Genomic DNA, 18594 nt, shown 5'->3' with positions numbered 1-18594 from the left:
GTGTGTGTTAGTAAGCAGAACTTCAAGATATTTAGCCACAGCTTCCTACACTGGGCTAAGAAGCTAGCTGCCAGAAGAGTAGTAGATTGTAGTGAGGCTTCAGGATCAGGCATGCATGACTGCACCTTATGGCTTTTGGGAGACGTTACAAAATCAGTTGTTGCCAGCATTCTGCTTTATGGAAATCCATGTAGATCTTAATAGTGCATCAAGATGGGAATTATTTTGATTCTAGAACAAAGGTAATTTCTCAGTTTTGTCTAAAAGGCATTTTCCCCTGTTCTATACTGGTCTGATCACCATTTAGACTTAAGAATTTAGATTGGCCTATATACAAACTACAACAACTACATACTGTTATTAAAAAAGAATAAGTAAACAGACAAATGTTAGGGAAATCTGTTGGACACAAAGTGGTGAAATTCTCTTTCCTCCTGTTTGGAAAAGAAATGTGCAAAGATCAAATGTTCAAAGAGCAAATTGAAAAAATTACGTACAATGTTTATTGTTTTTAAAATAGACTGAACTTTTATATAAATTGTTGAGTGCCTTACTGGAACTTCCAGTTAAAGGGGAACAATTAAATGTTAAATTAATTTTGCATTTGCTAATTGCAGCACAGTATGAAATGTCATCTAAATGGGAATGAAAAAAATCTTTCACAAAAACAATTCAAATGAAGATGTAAAAAATGGTTTAGGAGACTCAAATTATATGAAAATCTAAACAGGCCTGAATAAATCCTCCCTAATTAATGCATGTGTCCTAATTATTATAAACCAACTATCTATAAAGCCAAGTAGAACAGTAATTGCTTGTATTGATATGAGGGTGCATAACAGTACTTAAAGTCCATTCTACTTTTAGAGCTCTTATAGGTAGACCTGGTAAGAAAATAGTATTTTCTCCATTGAAAATTTCAGCTTTTTGGCAAAATATTTCATAAGAACATAAGAATGGCCATACAGGATCAGACCAGAGGTCCATCTAGCCCAGTATCTTATCTACTGACAGTGGCTAGTGCCAGGTGCCCAGAGGGGGTGGACCGAAGACAATGATCAAGCAATTTGTCTCCTGCCATCCTTCTCTAACCTTTGACAAACAGAGGCCAGAGGCACCATTCCTTACCCCTTGGCTAATAGCCTTTTATGGACCTAACCTTCATGAATTTATCTAGCTCTTTTTTAAATTCTGTTATAGCCCTAGCCTTCACAGCCTCCTTTGGCAAGGAGTTCCACAGGTTGACTGTATGCTGTGTGAAGAAGAACTTTCTTTTATTAGTTTTAAACCTGCTACCCATTAATTTCATTTGGTGTCCTCTAGTTCTTATATTATGGGAACAAGTAAATAACTTTTCTTTATTCACCCTCTCCACATCACTCATGATTTTATATACCTCTATCATATCTCCCCTCAGTCTCCTCTTTTCTAAACTGAAAAGTCCCAGTCTTTTTAGCCTCTCCTCATATGAGACCCATTCAAAATGCCTAATTATTTTAGTTTCTCTTTTCTGAACCTTTTCTAATGCCAAAATATCTTTTTTGAGGTGAGGAGACCATATCTGTACACAGTATTCAAGATGTGGGAGTACTATAGTTTTATACAGGGGCAGTAAGGGTATGTCTACACTACCACCCTAGTTCGAACTAGAGTGGTTAATGTAGTCAATCGAAGTTGCAGATTGTTTATGAATAAGTTGAATAGGATTGGTCCTAGGACTGACTCTTGGCGAACACCACTAGTTACACTTCTCCATTCTGAAAATTTACCATTCATTCCTACCTTTGGTTTCCTGCTTTTTAACCAGTTCTCAATCCATAAAAGGATCTTCCCTCTTATCCCATGACAACCTAATTTACACAAGAGCCTTTGGTGAGGGACCTTGTCAAAATCCTTCTGGAAAGCTAAGTATACTATATCTACTGGATCCCCCTTATCCACATGTTTGTTAACCCCTTCAAAGAACTCGAATAGATTAGTAAGATATGATTTCCCTTTACAGAAATTATGTTGACTTTTGCCCAACAAATTATGTTCTTCTACGTGTCTGACAATTTTATACTTTATTATTGTTTCAACTAATTTGCCCGGTACTGATGTTAGACTTACTGGTCTGTAATTGCCAGGGTCATCTCTAGAGCCCTTTTTAAATATTGGTGTTATGTTAGCTATCTTCCAGTCCTTGAGTACAGAAGCTGATTTAAAGGATAGGTTACAAACCACAGTTAATAGTTTCGTAATTTCACATTTGAGTTCTTTCAGAACCCTTGGGTGAATGCTATCTGGTCCCTGTGATTTGTTACTGTTAAGTTTTTCAATTTGTTCCAAAACCACCTCTAATGATATTTCAATCCGGGACAGTTCCTCAGATTCATTACCCACAAAGGATGGTGCAGGTTTGGGAATCTTCTTAACATCCTCAGCCGTTAAGACTGGAGCAAAAGAAATCATTTAGTCTCTCCACAATGGCTTTATCGTCCTTGATTGTTCGTTTTGTATCTCAATTGTCCAGGGGCCCCACTGGTTTTTCAGCAGGCTTCCTGCTTATAATGTACTTAAAAAACATTTTGCTATTCCTTTTATGAGTTTTTGGCTAGCTGTTCCTCAAAATCATTTTGGCTTTTCTTATTACATTTTTACACTTAATTTGGCAATGTTTATATAAATCTGATTTTTTCCCCCAAAGTGTTAACTGTGGAGCTTTGTGAGAGTTGTACTTAGGTACATTGCATTTCCATTCTTCTATATTGGTTAGGCTCTCTGGTCAGACCACATCTCCCAAGGTGCTTCATAATCAGTACCTTCTCTCCTTCACAGAAAGGTGCATTATGATAGATGTCCCACCTCCAGAGTCTTGGAGGTTAAGATACCTGAAAGAACCTTCCATGAGGCACTGCGTCACCAGTTTATCATAGAATCATAGAATCATAGGACTGGAAGGGACCTCAAGAGGTCATCGAGTCCAGCCCCCCACCCTCAAGGCAAGACCAAGCTCCGTCTACACCATCCCTGACAGATGTCTATCTAACCTGTCCTTAAATATCTCCAGAGAGGGAGATTCCACCACCTCCCTTGGCAATTTATTCCAATATTTGACCATCCTGACAGTTAGGAATTTTTTCCTAATGTCCAATCTAAACCTCCCCTGCTGCACTTTAAGCCCATTACTCCTTGTCCTGTCCTCAGAAACCAAGAGGAACAAATTTTCTCCTTCCTCCTTGTGACACCCTTTTAGATATTTGAAAACCGCTATCATGTCCCCCCTTAATCTTCTTTTTTCCAAACTAAACAAGCCCAGTTCATGAAGCCTGGCTTCATAGGTCATGTTCTCTAGACCTTTAATCATTCTTGTTGCTCTTCTCTGTACCCTTTCCAATTTCTCCACATCTTTCTTGAAATGTGGCACCCAGAACTGGACACAGTACTCCAGCTGAGGCCTAACTAGTGCAGAGCAGAGCGGCAGAATGGCTTTACGAGTTTTGCTTACAACACACCTGTTGATACAACCTAGAACCATATTTGCTTTTTTTGCAACAGCATCACACTGTTGACTCATATTCAACTTGTGGTCCACTATGACCCCTAGATCCCTTTCTGCCATGCTCCTTCCTAGACAGTCGCTTCCCATCTTGTATGTATGGAACTGATTGTTCCTTCCTAAGTGGAGCACTTTGCATTTCTCTTTATTAAACTTCATCCTGTTTACCTCTGACCATTTCTCTAACTTGCTAAGGTCATTTTGAATTATGTCCCTATCCTCCAAAGAAGTTGCAACCCTACCCAGTTTGGTATCATCTGCAAACTTAATAAGTGTACTCTCTATCCCAATATCTACATCATTGATGAAGACATTGAACAGTACGGGTCCCAAAACAGACCCTTGAGGAACTCCACTTGTTATCCCTTTCCAGCAGGATTTAGCACTGTTAACAACAACTCTCTGACTACGGTTATCCAGCCAATTATGCACCCACCTTATCGTGGACCTATCTAAGTTATATTTGCCTAGTTTATCAATAAGAATATCATGCGAGACCGTATCAAATGCCTTACTAAAGTCTAGGTATATGACATCCACCACTTCTCCCTTATCCACAAGGCTCGTTATCCTATCAAAGAAAGCTATCAGATTAGTTTGGCATGACTTGTTCTTCACAAACCCATGCTGGCTATTCCCTATCACTTTATTACCTTCCAAGTGTTTGCATATGATTTCCTTAATTACCTGCTCCATTATCTTCCCTGGGACAGACGGTAAACTGACCGGTCTGTAGTTTCCTGGGTTGTTCTTATTCCCCTTTTTATAGATGGGCACAATATTTGCCCTTTTCCAGTCTTCTGGTATCTCCCCTGTCTTCCATGATTTTTCAAAGATTATAGCTAAAGGCTCAGATACCTCCTCTATGAGCTCCTTGAGTATCCTGGGATGCATTTCATCAGGACCTGGTGACTTGCTGACATATAACTTTCCTAAGTGATTTTTAACTTGTTCTTTCTGTATCCTATCTTCTAAACTTACCCTCTCTCTGCTTGTATTCACTACGTTAGGCACACCTCCAGACTTCTCGGTGAAGACCGAAACAAAGAAGTCATTGAGCATCTCCGCCATTTCCAAGTTTCCTGTTACTGCTTCTCCCTCCTCACTGAGCAGTGGGCCTACCCTGTCCTTGGTCTTCCTCTTGCTTCTAATGTATTTATAAAAAGTCTTCTTGTTTCCCTTTATGCCTGTAGCTAGTTTGATCTCATTTTGTGCCTTTGCCTTTCTAATCTTGCCCCTGCATTCCTGTGTTGCTTGCCTATTTTCATCCTTTGTTATTTGTCCTAGTTTCCATTTTTTATAGGACTCCTTTTTTATTTTGAGATCATGCAAGATCTCCTTGGTAAGCCAAGCTGGTCTTTTGCCATATTTTCTATCTTTCCTACACAGCGGAATTGTTTGCTTTTGGGCCCTTAACAACGTCCCTTTGAAATACTTCCAACTCTCCTCAGTTGTTTTTCCCTTCAGTCTTGCTTCCCATGGGACCTTACCTACAAGTTCTCTGAGCTTATCAAAATCTGCCTTCCTGAAATCCATTACCTCAATTGTGCTGGTCTCCCTTCTACCTTTCCTTAAGATCATGAACTCTATTATTTCATGATCACTGTCCCCCATACTATCTTCCACTTTCAAGTTCTCAACTAGTTCCTCCCTATTTGTTAAAATCAAATCCAGAACAGCTTCTCCTCTGGTAGCTTTTTCAACCTTCTGAAACAGAAATATTTTTAAATTGAAATATTTTTATTTTGAACTCCAAAGCACTGGGTTTTGACTATTTCATTGAAATGTCAAAGCTTTTTGTGGATACCACACACTTTTTATGAAAAATGCCATTCAGTCAAAAATCCAATTTTATGACAAAAAACAGTATTGATGGAAAATTTTTGACCTCCTTAATTACCAGTTCTGTCAATAGTCACTATACACATAAAATGGAATGCTGCCAGAACCTCTATTTTCTCCAGACCTATGAAGAGATTTTTAACTATGTCCATTGCATAAAGTAGAAAGTCAGAACAAGAAAATGTAAATTTTGAATCACAAAAGTTTCTCAACCATTAAATCATTTATACTAGGACCAGTCTTCCAATGGGGCAAGCACATTGCGAAGGCATGGTGAACCAGGGCATGGTAAACCAACAAAAGAGTAGGAAATTTCACACTATCAGGGAGAATGAACAGATAACCAAAGCTCCTTTTCATTTCTCAGTTATTATCATGCACTGGAATTAGTGAATTCAGTGAAAGGAGAACACAGTTTGGCAAAATGCACTGAACCACTCATTTGCCAATACTGATTACATACATGTGTCACTCATCTGGAATGACATTTACACACTTGTCCCATCTGTCACCCTCTCAAATCATGCCAGCTGAAATGTCACTCTCAGCCAGGCTGTAGGCAACAAGCAAGGGGTTTCCTCCAGTTTCCTGTTCAGGCTACTAGATGCTTCTATGCAGCTTAAACTCCTCTCCCTCCCGTTTGTCACTGTTCCTTTGCTCCCACTGTAACTCTGGGTGCAGTCCAGTCCTTCAGTAATTGGGAAATGGGAAATAAACAGCACTGCTGATCTCTGGTCCTGAGCATCAGTACATTCCACCACCAACAAACAGCCTCGAGGGAGGGATACAGAACAAGAAAGGTTACAAAGAAATCCAGGGAGAAAAAAAAAAGAGTGAAGAGCACAGTTGAGGAGAGTGGGTCATTATGGAAAGAGGGTCAGAATGAGGAAAGAGAGATAATCCTGAAGAAAACTAGAGGTGGCACAGAAAGATTGGGAAACTCTGGGTGAATCTACACTGCAATTAAAAACTAGCAGCTGGCCTGTGCCAGTTGACGTGGGCTCACAGTGCTCAGTCAGATTGTGGGGCTGTTTAATTGAAGTGGACATTTCTGGGTTCAGGCAATGTACATTTTAATTTGTTTGCTGTTATTTATATTGCAGTGGAGCCTAAAAGTACTGAGTTGTTAGGTATCATTGTGCTAGGAACTTCACAAACACAGAGAAAGAGAAAATCCCTGCCTTTAGTAACTTGCAGTCTATAAGATGGGAAATAGGGGCACACAGGATGAAATCATTTGCCTAAAATCACATGGAAAGGTTTCCTGTGTCCCAGCCTAGTAAGCCTCATTGTCCATGGTTAAATATACTGCATAGCTACATTCTCTCTCTCTCTCTCTCTCTCTCTCTCTCTCTCTCTCTCTATCTCATGCACTTGCACAAAAGTTGGTGTAAGGCTTCAACTAGTTGGTAGATTTCTGAAAAATGTTGGATTTTTTTATGCCAGCCTTATAGATATAGAAAGAAATCTCCCACCTGTGGACTACATGTAAACAGTTGTGCTGTGGGGTTTTCTTTATTGAGTCTGAAAACACAGTTATGCCAAGTGAAATTAACACTACTTGAGTCAGTCTGAGTCTGTTTCACAGCTGTTTCTCAGAAACCACAGGCAGCAATGGGGCTAGACAGTGTATATGTACATTACACATGTCATTTCACGTTGCTGCTGCTTAGGAAGTCTCTGAGCACCAACGGAGTTAGTCATTGCCATTATTCATAGAGAAGAAAATCTAAAAAAGCAAAGACTGGGAGAGCAGCAACAGTGGAGACTCACCAACCTAGAAGCAGCAAGAAGAATATGGAGATAAAATGTTTTAGCCCCCCTCAGAGCAGCCAAGTGCCACCAAATGAGGGAAGATTTAAAAAAACCCACACCCTCCTTCTTTTCCAGATGCTTGAGGGAGATGTACCTTCATATTTATCAGATAGCTACTAGACAGAGGATAACAGGGAGGAGCTGAGGTGTCATGCTGATAAATCCTAGCATCCATTCTTTTCCCTGCTGCTGTGTGTTTCAGGAAGCTGGGCTCATATGAGGATGTTCTCTTGGGCCCAGGTATGCCACATACTTGACAGATTTTAGGCAAAGTGAGGGGTCACCTCTGTACTCTCAGAAGCAGCGGCGCCTCAGCTGAAAGAGATTGGACTGGAGGAGCCAGCCCTGAGAGCTGTCTGGAGCACAATGTGAGGTGCTCGGATGGTGATTTAAAGGGCCCCAGAGCTCTGTCTGCCAGTACTCCTGTGGTAGTAGTGCTAGTGGTAGTAGTGCCGTTTTGAATCACTGGAACCTGGGGCAACGGTCCCTTTTCCCTGCCCTCATCAGTGGATCTACCCATTTCTCACCACTCTCATCTTTTGTATCTTTTCTCTAGCTAGTTTAAATCCTTCAGCCAATGTGTGTGTGGGCCTGGTTTAGGCTCTTCTTCTAGACATAATATCCTTCTATGTTAGCTTCCCAAAATTGGCTGGGTTCCAAAGATATTAAAAAGAAGATTTCAGTGAGCTTTTATTGCAATAATTTATGCGGAAATTACTGTCAATCTGAGGGCTGCTACTGTGCCTCACTGTGATTGGAGCTAATAGCTATTACCAGGATTTCATATTTTCGTTTAACATTAAGAAACCATCTGGAGCCCTTATTTCATGTTAACATATAATGCCACAGTTGTGCTCAATATAGTCAGCTACTTTATCTTGCTATAATGAGAAAGAGGCACACACGCAGAATCAAATTATATTTAGTTACATTTGTGCATTTTTGCTGAAACCATGGGGTTTTTTTATAGAATTTAAGATCAGATCTTCTGTTACTTCCTGAATAACACATGCCAAAGATTTTCGCATTGTCATTTCTGCATCAGATCCATGGCTCTTTTTTAACCTATAGCCTAGCTTTTCAAAATATATTCAGTCTTGACATTAAGTTGCAATGAAAGAAGAATCCATCACTCCTTGAAGTTAGTTATTCCAAACTTTAATTCCCTTTCCTGGTTAAAATGTGTTTTCAGTCTGTATTTGTCTAGCTTCAGCTTTCAGCCATTGAATCTCAGTATGTTTTCTTCTACTAAACTAAAAAGTTCCCTGCTGTCAAAAATCTCTTTCCCATGCAGGAACTTGTAAACCATGATCAAGTCACCTCCTACCCTTCTTGTCAATAAACTAGATTAAAGACAGTCAATCTCACACTTTAAGACATGTTTTTCATATTTTTGTAGCCCTTTCCCTGATCCCTCTTCAATTTGTCAATAACCTTTCTGGAAGGTGGAAACCAGAACCAGACATGCTATTCCAGCAATATTCTCACTAAAGACGTATACCAAGGTAATGTCGTCTCCCCCTCCCCCCACACACACTGGATTTCTCCTGCTTACAGATGCAAGGAAGGCATTTGGTCTTTTACCTACAGCACCACAGTTCAACTTGTTATATATAGTGACTTCTGAGTCCTTTTCAGTGTCACTGCTTTCCCTGATTTTATTAGTGTGACCTACATTTATTTGTAGATACATGACCTTGTATTTACTGTGTTAAAGCACATGTAGTTCAAATGCACCTTATCAAGTGATCTAAATCAATTATTATTTACCACTTCATCGTTTTTGAGTAATTTTACCAGTAATAATTTTTTATTTTCTTCCAGATAGTTGGCAAAAATATTGAATAGCTGACATTAGATATAATTAATAAAGAGTTAAAATGATTTTATGAAAAATAGGTTGTGTCAAATAAACTTGAAATGATTTTTCATGAGAATACAAGTTTAGTTGATAATGGGGATTGTTTTAGAACAATAAATTTAGACTTCTGTAAGGCTTAGTCTCAAATAACATTATGATATAAAAGTACTATATGAAATCAGTGTAGTCCATATTAAATGCATTAAAAATGGCTACCTACCAAAATTTCAAAAAAGTAACTGTACATGAGAATCATCAAGTGGTAGTGGTTTGAGTGGAGTCCCAGCAGGTTTTGTTATCAGCCCAATGCTATTCAATATATAAATATAAATATATATATTACCATATGGGACTATATTCTCTTAGCTCATCATGAATGAAATTAGATCATGATTATTTACTCATAGTCAATCATCAATTTTGTCAATGAGGTTCTGTTAGTGTGGGAGAAAATTAATCCACTGTTAGACTTTATTTTCTATGCTATATAAATCTTCCTTACATACTCAACTTCTATCAACAGCACATGTACCAGAGAAACTCCTACTTCTACAAGGAAGAGACTAACGAATATTGGATAAATCAAATGAATTGTTGGAATTTTCATTTTCCCCTGCCATCTCCTTATTTCCTCTATTGCAGAGGTTTTCAAACTGTGAGTCATTAACCCCTTCAGAGTCCCAAGGTTATTGCATGGTGGCTGCAAGCTGTCAACCCCATACCCTGCTTCACCACCAGCATTAATAATAGTGTTAAATATATAAAAGTATTTTAATTTATATAAAGGGGTTATATGCATGTAAGCGGTTAGCTGTGGCTACAAACGCTTAAGAATCACTGCTCTATTGGTAGTAATAGTGCAACAGCAAGGGGGCATTCTAGTGCTGCATACCTAGAACTATACCCATCTTCCAAACTCTTTTCCTTCCATTGGTCTTCCTACTTCAGTTAACCAAACTACGTGAAAACTTCTTTTAAGCTTAGCTCTTCAGTACCACACATAAAATGCTACTTATTAACTGACAATGTTCAGTTACAACAGTAACAATGATCATAAAAAATGTTATTTGTCTGATGCTCTCAACAGAGTCACTGCATTCTATGTTTATATTCATTGCAAAATACTTTGCCTTTAGATCAGGGTTTGATTTGTAATGAAATAAATGGAAGGGTCACCAATTAGGTGCTGGTTTCAAACAATTTTTTTTAAATTTCATATCTGATGCAGCAAGTCCAGAAGTGCCAGGGCTATGAACTGCTAAATCCAGAGGTGCAAGAGCTCAGCCTTGCTGAAGTGGTAGAAGTCTCAATAGAATGTACAAGAAGCATTGTAGAATTGTATTTTCTTTTGTCACGTTTCTATTGTTTTCAAGTTACACCTAGTAAATTTCAAACTTCTAAGTGCCACTAAAGAGAAGATATTTTCATGTAAGAGACGCAGTCTTTGCTCTGCTGACTGCAAATGTTCTTCTGTTTTTGGAAGTAACAGAGAGGCAGAAACTAAGAAATAAAAGAATGAATGTAAGAAGGATCAAAAGCAAAACAAGATACATATCCAAACTGTGGAACAACACAGAGAATAAGAGAAGATGAGAAAGGCAAATGTATATAGAATGGGAAACAATAAGAGCAATATATATTGGAGAATTATGCAGAGAAGGAATAGGAAGGGACAAAAAAAGGAGACATATTGTCTGTAGAAGAAAGGAAAGTGCCAGGAAGATTTTTTTTTAATAAAGAAAAAACAGACAGAGAAAAACGATTCTGGAGGGAAAAACAATGCCAAGTAAAAACTGTTTCCTAATATTTTAGAGTCCAGCCTTCTAATCTGAAGTAGTATAACAGCAAAATCTTCAGCCAAACAAACAAACACAAAACACATTGAAACAAAACACAGCCAAACAAAAAAACCACATTGAAGTCCTAAAGTGTTTTCCGCTAATTAAATAAATGCCTTGTATTTTCTCTTTATGTCCTGGGACTTTCAGAGAAAGTTTAAAAACTGAAGTTTAAAAACTGAAATTTTAATGTTCTTTTATTTGATTGCTACACATATTTCCTGTCATCAAAGCAGCTGTAATAGATTAGTTACTTCCATTATTTTCCTGAGCTCCTTTTGAAAGAAAGAAACCTTCTCTGTGGAAGTTATTCTGAACCTTTCTAAGATATCCTCTGAGGCAAGAGGCTTACAGAGTCCTAGTTACTGAAGATTAATCAATTCTTATTTTTTCAGGTGAAAGTTTAAAGTCAGAATATAGATAGTATGTGCTTACTTATATATGTATCATTTTCATAACATTAGATGATTTCTTAGCTCTTTCATCTTAATAAATGGTGAAACTTTTACTCTATGCAACTTAGCAAAGGGATGTAGATGTAAAGGTACCTTTAACTAACCCTTGATACTTTCCATATCCCCAGACACTGTCTGAGCCTACTGTAACACAGGGAAACCTCATAGAACCTTGTTATATGTTATACAGGCTTGTAACAGCTTGTAAGTTGTGGTAGTGATCCATGTCAGGTTGGTGATCAGTTTCTAGAACCAATTTTGTTCAACATCTTTATTAATGACCTGGATGAGGGGATGGATTGCACCCTCAGCTAGTTTGAAGATGACACTAAACTAGGGGGAGAGGTAGATATGCTGGAGGGCAGGGATAGGGTCCAGAGTGACCTGGACAGATTAGAGGACTGGGCCAAAAGAAATCTGAGGAGGTTCAATAAGGTCAAGTGCAGAGTCCTGCACTTGGGATGGAAGAATCTCAAGCATTGTTACAGACTGAGGACCGAATAGCTAAGTAGCAGTTCTGCAGAAAAGGACCTGGGGATTACCGTGGATGAGAGTCAACAGTGTGCCCTTGTAACCAAGAAGGCTAATGGCATATTAGGGTGCATCAGGAGGAGCATTGCCAGCAGAGCCAGAGAAGTGATTATTCCCCTTTATTCGGCTCTGGTTTGGCCACATGGGGGTATGTCTAGACTACTTCCCTCTGTCGCCAGAGGGATGTAAATTAGAAATACCGAAATTGCTAATGAAGCGGGGATTTAAATCTCCCGTGCTTCATTAGCATAAAAATGGTCACCGCTTTTTGTCACCATGGAGCTTTGGCGACGAAAAGCAGCAGTCTAGCCCCGGTTCTATCACTCACTAAAGCCTTTGGCGACAGATCCTGTATACTTCGCCTGTATACCTGGCGACAGAGGGATGTAGTCTAGACATACCCCTGGAGTAGTGTGGCCCTTCACTATAGAAAGGATGTGGATGTACTGGAGAGGGTCCAGCAGAGGAGAGACTGAGGGATTTGGGGTTGTTTAGTCTGCAGAAGAAAAGAGTGAGGGGGAATGTGATAGCAGCCTTCAACTTCCTGAAGGGAGGTTACAAAGATGATGGAGAAAGGCTGTTCATAGTAGTGATGGATTGCAGAACAAGGAGCAATGGTCTCAAGTTACAGTGGGAGACGTCTAAGTTGGATATTAGGAAAAACTATTTCATTAGGGTGGTGAAGCACTGGAATGGGTTACCTAGGGAGGTGGTGGAATCTCCATCCCCAGAGGTTTTTAAATCTCAGCTTGACAAAGCCCTGGCAGGGTTGATTTAGTCGGGTTTGGTCCTGCCTTGGGCTGGGGGCTGGACTTGATGACCTCCTGAGGTCTCTTCCAGCTCTATAATTCTATGATTATGCTTGCTAAGGATCTCCAGAGCAACATGTATTTGCCAGGGCTGTAATATGCCACTGACCAGGGATCCATAGGAATCTCTTATGTTGTCAAATCTGAAGCACCATAGCCCAGACAACAATCTGTTGTGGTATATGCACTTTTGTGCTAATTTGTGCCAACCTAGATAATTGATGGAGTTGGAGAAGTGGCATTTCTTTTATTGCCAATCAGTTGAACAGCACAGGCTTGACTTTAGCTGAAATTAGCACACAATATTTTCTGTTGACTCACCCTCATCACAAGGGAAAGGGCAGAGAGGAATTATATGAATCTGAGCTAGTCAAAATTCAATTCAAAAGGTTCTCAGAAATGAAATGTGAATAAGACTTCCCCAGCCCAGCTGTGACAGTGACGCTTGCAGTATCGCATCTAGATATCTGATGTCAGACAGATGTATAGATAATTAACTATGATATTGACCTGATCATGCTATCTATATTCAAGCAACACACACACACAAATCCAGCAGTTAGAGTTGCCAGAGCAAAAACTTCAGTATTTTTGACTTACTCCTTTACAGTGTATCCAGCATTCTAAAAAAACTCATCAGAAAGATCTAAGCAGACTCCAGAATCCTGGTTTATTTTATTTTCAAGAGAAAAAATGCTTGAAATGGAAACGGCCATTTTAATGTTCATGAGAAATGTTATATATAAACAAAATATTTCTTTTGCTGTCTTGCAAACCTACAAAAATGTCATTTTTCTAATCAGCTTTGATTGAAGAAGAAATCTTCTCATGTACTATATTTCTACTCAACAGACTTAATTCAAAGTCTTTTTTTTCTACTGTCAGAATCATGTTTCAGCATTTCCAGTCAGAATATAAAGGGCCTACCTTGAAGAAAGTCATGGTTGCTCCATCTTCAACTGCACCATACTCTATCTTTGTCTGCTTGGCTAAATCATCAGCTGAATCAATGGGAGATTCCATGCGCTCCACTGTCAGAAAGGCGGCTAGGTTAGCAGTGTACGAGGAAATGATGATAAGTGTGAAAAACCACCAAATGCCTCCCACTATCCTGGTGGAGAGGGCTTTGGGCATAAGTTCAGAACCTAATGAAAATCAGGGGAAAAGGTGAAACCAATGCACAGAAAACAATCCACAAGTGTTCAGCACATTATGTCACAGTAGTGAAAACAGAATTCACTGTGCAAAATATTCTTTAAGATAGAGTCTTATATTATTGCTTGTACAAACAAACACAATAGAAATGAAAAAAAGGAACTGATTACACTTACAAGACAGAGATTTTGGGACTGTGGGAAACGAAGTATAGTAATGGGAGACTCAAAGCGCAGTTTTGGCATGAGATAATGTGCAATCCTATCTTTAATATTTTTGATTCAGGACAACAGAAAACAACAAGTAAAAGCAGTAATTTCAACTGGCTTGTCAAAAGAAACTTTAAACTTAAAAAAACCCATCCCAAAACCCTTATAGCAGGCTTGAACCTCTAAGTGAAAAGTAATACTTACTGTAGCCCTTCTATGGTGCTTTTTCTTCAAAGCACTTAAAGATAATTAAGCAGTTCATAAAAACTTTTTTTGATGGAATAAAACTATGCTTGAAAAAGCAGATAAAAAGCAGAATATTCCACCCATCCCCCCCAAAAAACTGTAAAAATCCTTGACTTCTGCTGCTTTTATGGTATCGTCTCAGATACTGATTTCTTAGATAAAAGAAAATATCTCCCATCTCTATAATTAGCCCACAATTTCAGATAAACATGGGTGGCTGTGCCACACATTAAACTAAATAGAGCAGCAATGACAATATTAGATTGTTATGCATAAACTCGATAAAAATAGATCATAACGCAATGCTGGAGTTGCCTGCTCATGGCACAATAGAACAAAGGGGGTGCCAGACATGGTATGGTAATTTGCATAATTACTAATGCCAATTTAGAGCCTAATGAGACAATTTGTAGCACATGACCTCCTTGTGTGCTTAATAATTACAAACAGGGAAACTGACATGTATGGATTTTTCCATTAAAATATAGCTAAAGAGAAGTATATATTAATTCCAAATGAATAGGTTAGAAGTATTGCTACATCAATGGAACAAAGAATTAGAATTTTCAGTCAATTACCAGATTTTTTTTTCATACTCGGGTAAAATGGAATGAAGGCAAGATGGGCTGTTTTATTCCTAAATTATGTTGCTATATTACATTCATTAAGGAATTGGTCCAGACAGGTAGCACATCTTTGGATAAATGGAGTTTATGTCAAAATTTCAATCGCAATTCAACAACAACAACAACAAAAAAGGAAAAAAACCACAAGAAGTGGTATAATGACTGGACTATTTGATCCAAAACAGCCCATCTTACCCTGCAGTTCATTTTACCCTTGCTGTTTCAGACAAAAGAAGTGACAGACTTGGGTATGGCAGCCAACTCCAGCGCCAGACTCTGCCTAGAACTCTGCAAGAAAAAAATAGAAAAGTACCTTTCTGATGTAGTTGCTCCTAGGCCCTGTCAGTCAGACACTTAGATACCATAATACTACAATATTTCCCAATAAGCCCACCATCACCAATGTAATTATTATTTTTTAATTAAATATCAACTGTAGTTAGGTCAAACAAGACCAGGAAGAAAAGAACAGTGGGAACATTTGCCACAGTTGCCCCAATTACCACAAGTTCATATCTTACCAAAGGACTTAAACAGAGCGCCACCTTGGCCTGTGAAACAGAGCCTGGTTAGGTGCTGACTGTCATGTACCCAAGGTAACGTCATGTCCAGCACTATATCCCACAGTTTCCTGGGGGCTGGGAGTGTCAGCAAAAAATGTATGAGTTTCCTCCATCATGTATCCTCTTCCAGCATTAAGGGAACGTGTTGTAAAGACATTAATCAATATTTAAGTGGCATTTAAATATTGATTATTGTGTGCTCTAACTGACCACAATCAGATAATGTATGTATTATAGGAAATTTTTATTACTAAGCCAAGTTTCAGTCTGTGTCAAAATTACTGTCATGTTCCATTAGGACTATGAGGCAAACTGAGAAAAGCAAACATCAAAGACAGAACTAATCCTTGACCCTTAACGTGGTTCCTTCACTAAGTAGTTATAGCATGTGTAGTGCAAAAGGCAAAACGCTATAAGGTAAGGACAGAGTATCTATCTTAACTAGAAATATACTTGCTTTTTGTGGTATATGCCACAGTCTTAATAGTACTGGAACTTAGCAGCCATGTGGAAGGGACAACACTTTGCATTCATATAAATCTTGATGATCCATTGAGGAATTTCCCCAAATTTGGCTCATTCTTCCAGCATATCTGCCTTTGCATTGGCCAGGTTAGTGAAAGTTGTGGATTCAAATTTAATGCTGTTCTGATAATTTGAGATGTTTTTATCTGAAAAACAAATGGCTTACCCCCTGCTTTTTCCCTCCTAGAGAAGATCATGTCCTATCCCTCAAATTTTGTATCACACTCTAATGCCCTGATCATGTACCCATGGAAATCAGTGGGCATGTTCTTACTGGCACCAGGGAACACAGAATCAAACCCCAAATGAAGATTATGTGAACGAAAATAATTTTGGAGGTTTTTTTCAAAAACATGGTTTTAGATCTGGAAATCTCACTTGTAAATATCACTGTGTATTGCCTTTGAAACTTTGTTGATTAGCTAGCCATGTATTCAGGACTGTGATTTTAAGCATTTAGATTGATGATTACAGGCAGTCTCCGGGTTATGTACAAGATAGGGACTGCAGGTTTGTTCTTAAGTTGAATTTGTATGTAAGTCGGAACTGGCGTGCAGATTCAGCCGCTGCTGAAACTGACCAGCGGCTGACTACAGGAAGCCTGAGGCAGAATTGGTCTGCCCTGGGCTTCCTGGAATCAGCCGCTGATCAGTTTCAACAGCGGCTGACTTGGGGACGCCTGAGACAGAGCAGCTGGGGTGCTGCCGGGTTGGTCCAGTAGCGCCAAGGAGCGGCGCTGCGGGACCAACCCGGCAGCGCCCCAGCTGCTCTACCCCAGGCGTCGTCTGTGAGAAAAGCCTGGACTGCTGGGGGGCACATTAGCTGCGCCCCCCCCCCAGCAGACCAGGGAGATGCGGGTGGTGGGACCGCCAAAATGCGCCGCGGTCCCGCCTGCATCCTCCATGGCTTTGCTCCGCGTCTCCCTGGTCTGCTGGGGGGGGCTCCCCCCAGCAGACCAGGGAGACGGGGAGCAAAGCCTCGGAGGACACCGGCAGTGGGACAGCCACGGCGCGTCTGGGCTGTCCCGCTGCCCACGTCTTCCGCGGCTTTGCTCCGTATCTCCCTGGTCTGCTGGGGCGGGGGCTCCCCCCAGCAGACCAGGGGGACGCGGAGCAGCTTTTCTCGCCCCGGAGAACGCGGGCGGTGGGACTGCGGCGCATCTGGGCGTCCCGCCACTCGCGTCCTCTGGGGCGAGAAAAGCCCCGTTCGTAACTGCGGATCTGACGTAAGTCAGATCCGCGTAACTCGGGGACTGCCTGTATTTAGAATGTATATGAGTTATGTGTTTGACGTCCACATGCCAAAAACATGGGTATATTATTAATACTTATTTGGCACTTCCAGTGCATGGCTTTTCACTTTTTTCTTGAATATGGTACTGAAATGTTTCACTAACACATTACAGACTTTTAAAAAGAAAGATTATGGACTTAATAGATGATAGATCCTTTGTTATACCTACTAAAGGCCCTTATGTACTTATTTGGTGAGTTAAAAAGAAATGGATATGAATGGTTGAATTATAGCTGCAATATTTATTATGGTACTTTCAAAACCAGTTTGCTATCTTCATGGGCACTCATGTTAAAGACCAGTAACTTTTGCAAACATGTTCTTGTTTTTTGTTAAATGTATTAGTTATTTTTCCAAAGGGAAATGTTCTCTTTCAGCATTTTTCCCACATGATATCAAACGTAATTCAGTAATTAATTTTTTATTAAAGTAATGATTGCTGATTCTTGTTCATGAATGCACGTGTCTAAATTTACTAAATTTGGCTAAATTCATTGATGAAAAGAACTATAAAATTCCAGTATGTTGTATGGATCTATTTTTTATATCCCATAAAATAAATAATAAAAACCAACCAAACCAAAAAAAGCTGTATAATTTTTTTTTCATTGGAGAATTAATGTTAACTTGATTGCTTCAACAAAATTGTAACCAGTTGAAACAAATGACTGATTTAAACTGATTGTTGGTTACTCTCTGAATAATGTAATGTTAATTTTAACATTTGTATCTTCATTGTAGTCATGAAATATATTATTGCATGAATAGTAGAGCATTCAATATATTCTTTTTGATTACACTGCAAGTGCAATTGCTTGTTAATTAGCTCTTTTCATTTAAAAACATCTAAAACATGGTTGTAAAGAGTTAAATCCTGGAGTTTTGCAATGTTTAATGCTGAATACTAACCACACAATAAAAGGGCATCTATTATTGAGACTAAATATGAAAGAGGGAGAGAGTTCTAGATCAAAATGAGTCAAGTTGAGAGAAAGGCTAAGCATTGCACTCTCACCTGATGGAGATGTGATCTTTTGTTGTGTTTAAATGCAGGCTTGCTAGCTAATGGATAGATTAGCTCTGTTATTTATGCAGTAATGTTCCTATTTGTGGTTATAAAAGAAATTGCATGTTTATGTTTTGTTTAGGATTTACAAACACTAGCAGTATTCTCATGCTGATTTCTGGACTGTGATTTGAAAATGCTTAAATGCATTAAAAAAAAAAGAGAGAGAAAAGAGCTGGTTGATGGTTACATGCACAGAGGCACTCATGCAAGTGACTTGTG

The 18594-nt window shown here is 39.2% G+C and overlaps 1 protein-coding gene across 3 annotated transcripts in view; it reads right to left on the bottom strand.

The window, feature by feature from the left end:
• Window positions 1–18594, bottom strand: part of GRIK2 (glutamate ionotropic receptor kainate type subunit 2) — a 622020-nt gene that overhangs the window by 127870 nt on the left and 475556 nt on the right. For all 3 annotated transcript variants that reach the window (XM_075923935.2, XM_089777200.1, XM_089777199.1), the window contains exon 14: window positions 13617–13834. In XM_075923935.2, coding sequence (XP_075780050.1) covers window positions 13617–13834 — 218 coding nt within the window. The remainder of the gene's footprint in view (window positions 1–13616; window positions 13835–18594) is intronic.

This window comes from Pelodiscus sinensis, chromosome 3 (assembly GCF_052426305.1).
Source record: "Pelodiscus sinensis isolate ZL-2025 chromosome 3, ASM5242630v1, whole genome shotgun sequence".
Lineage (NCBI taxonomy): Eukaryota > Metazoa > Chordata > Testudines > Trionychidae > Pelodiscus > Pelodiscus sinensis.
Note: the sequence above shows the minus strand (reverse complement) of the source record. Positions and strands in the feature narration are given on the sequence as shown.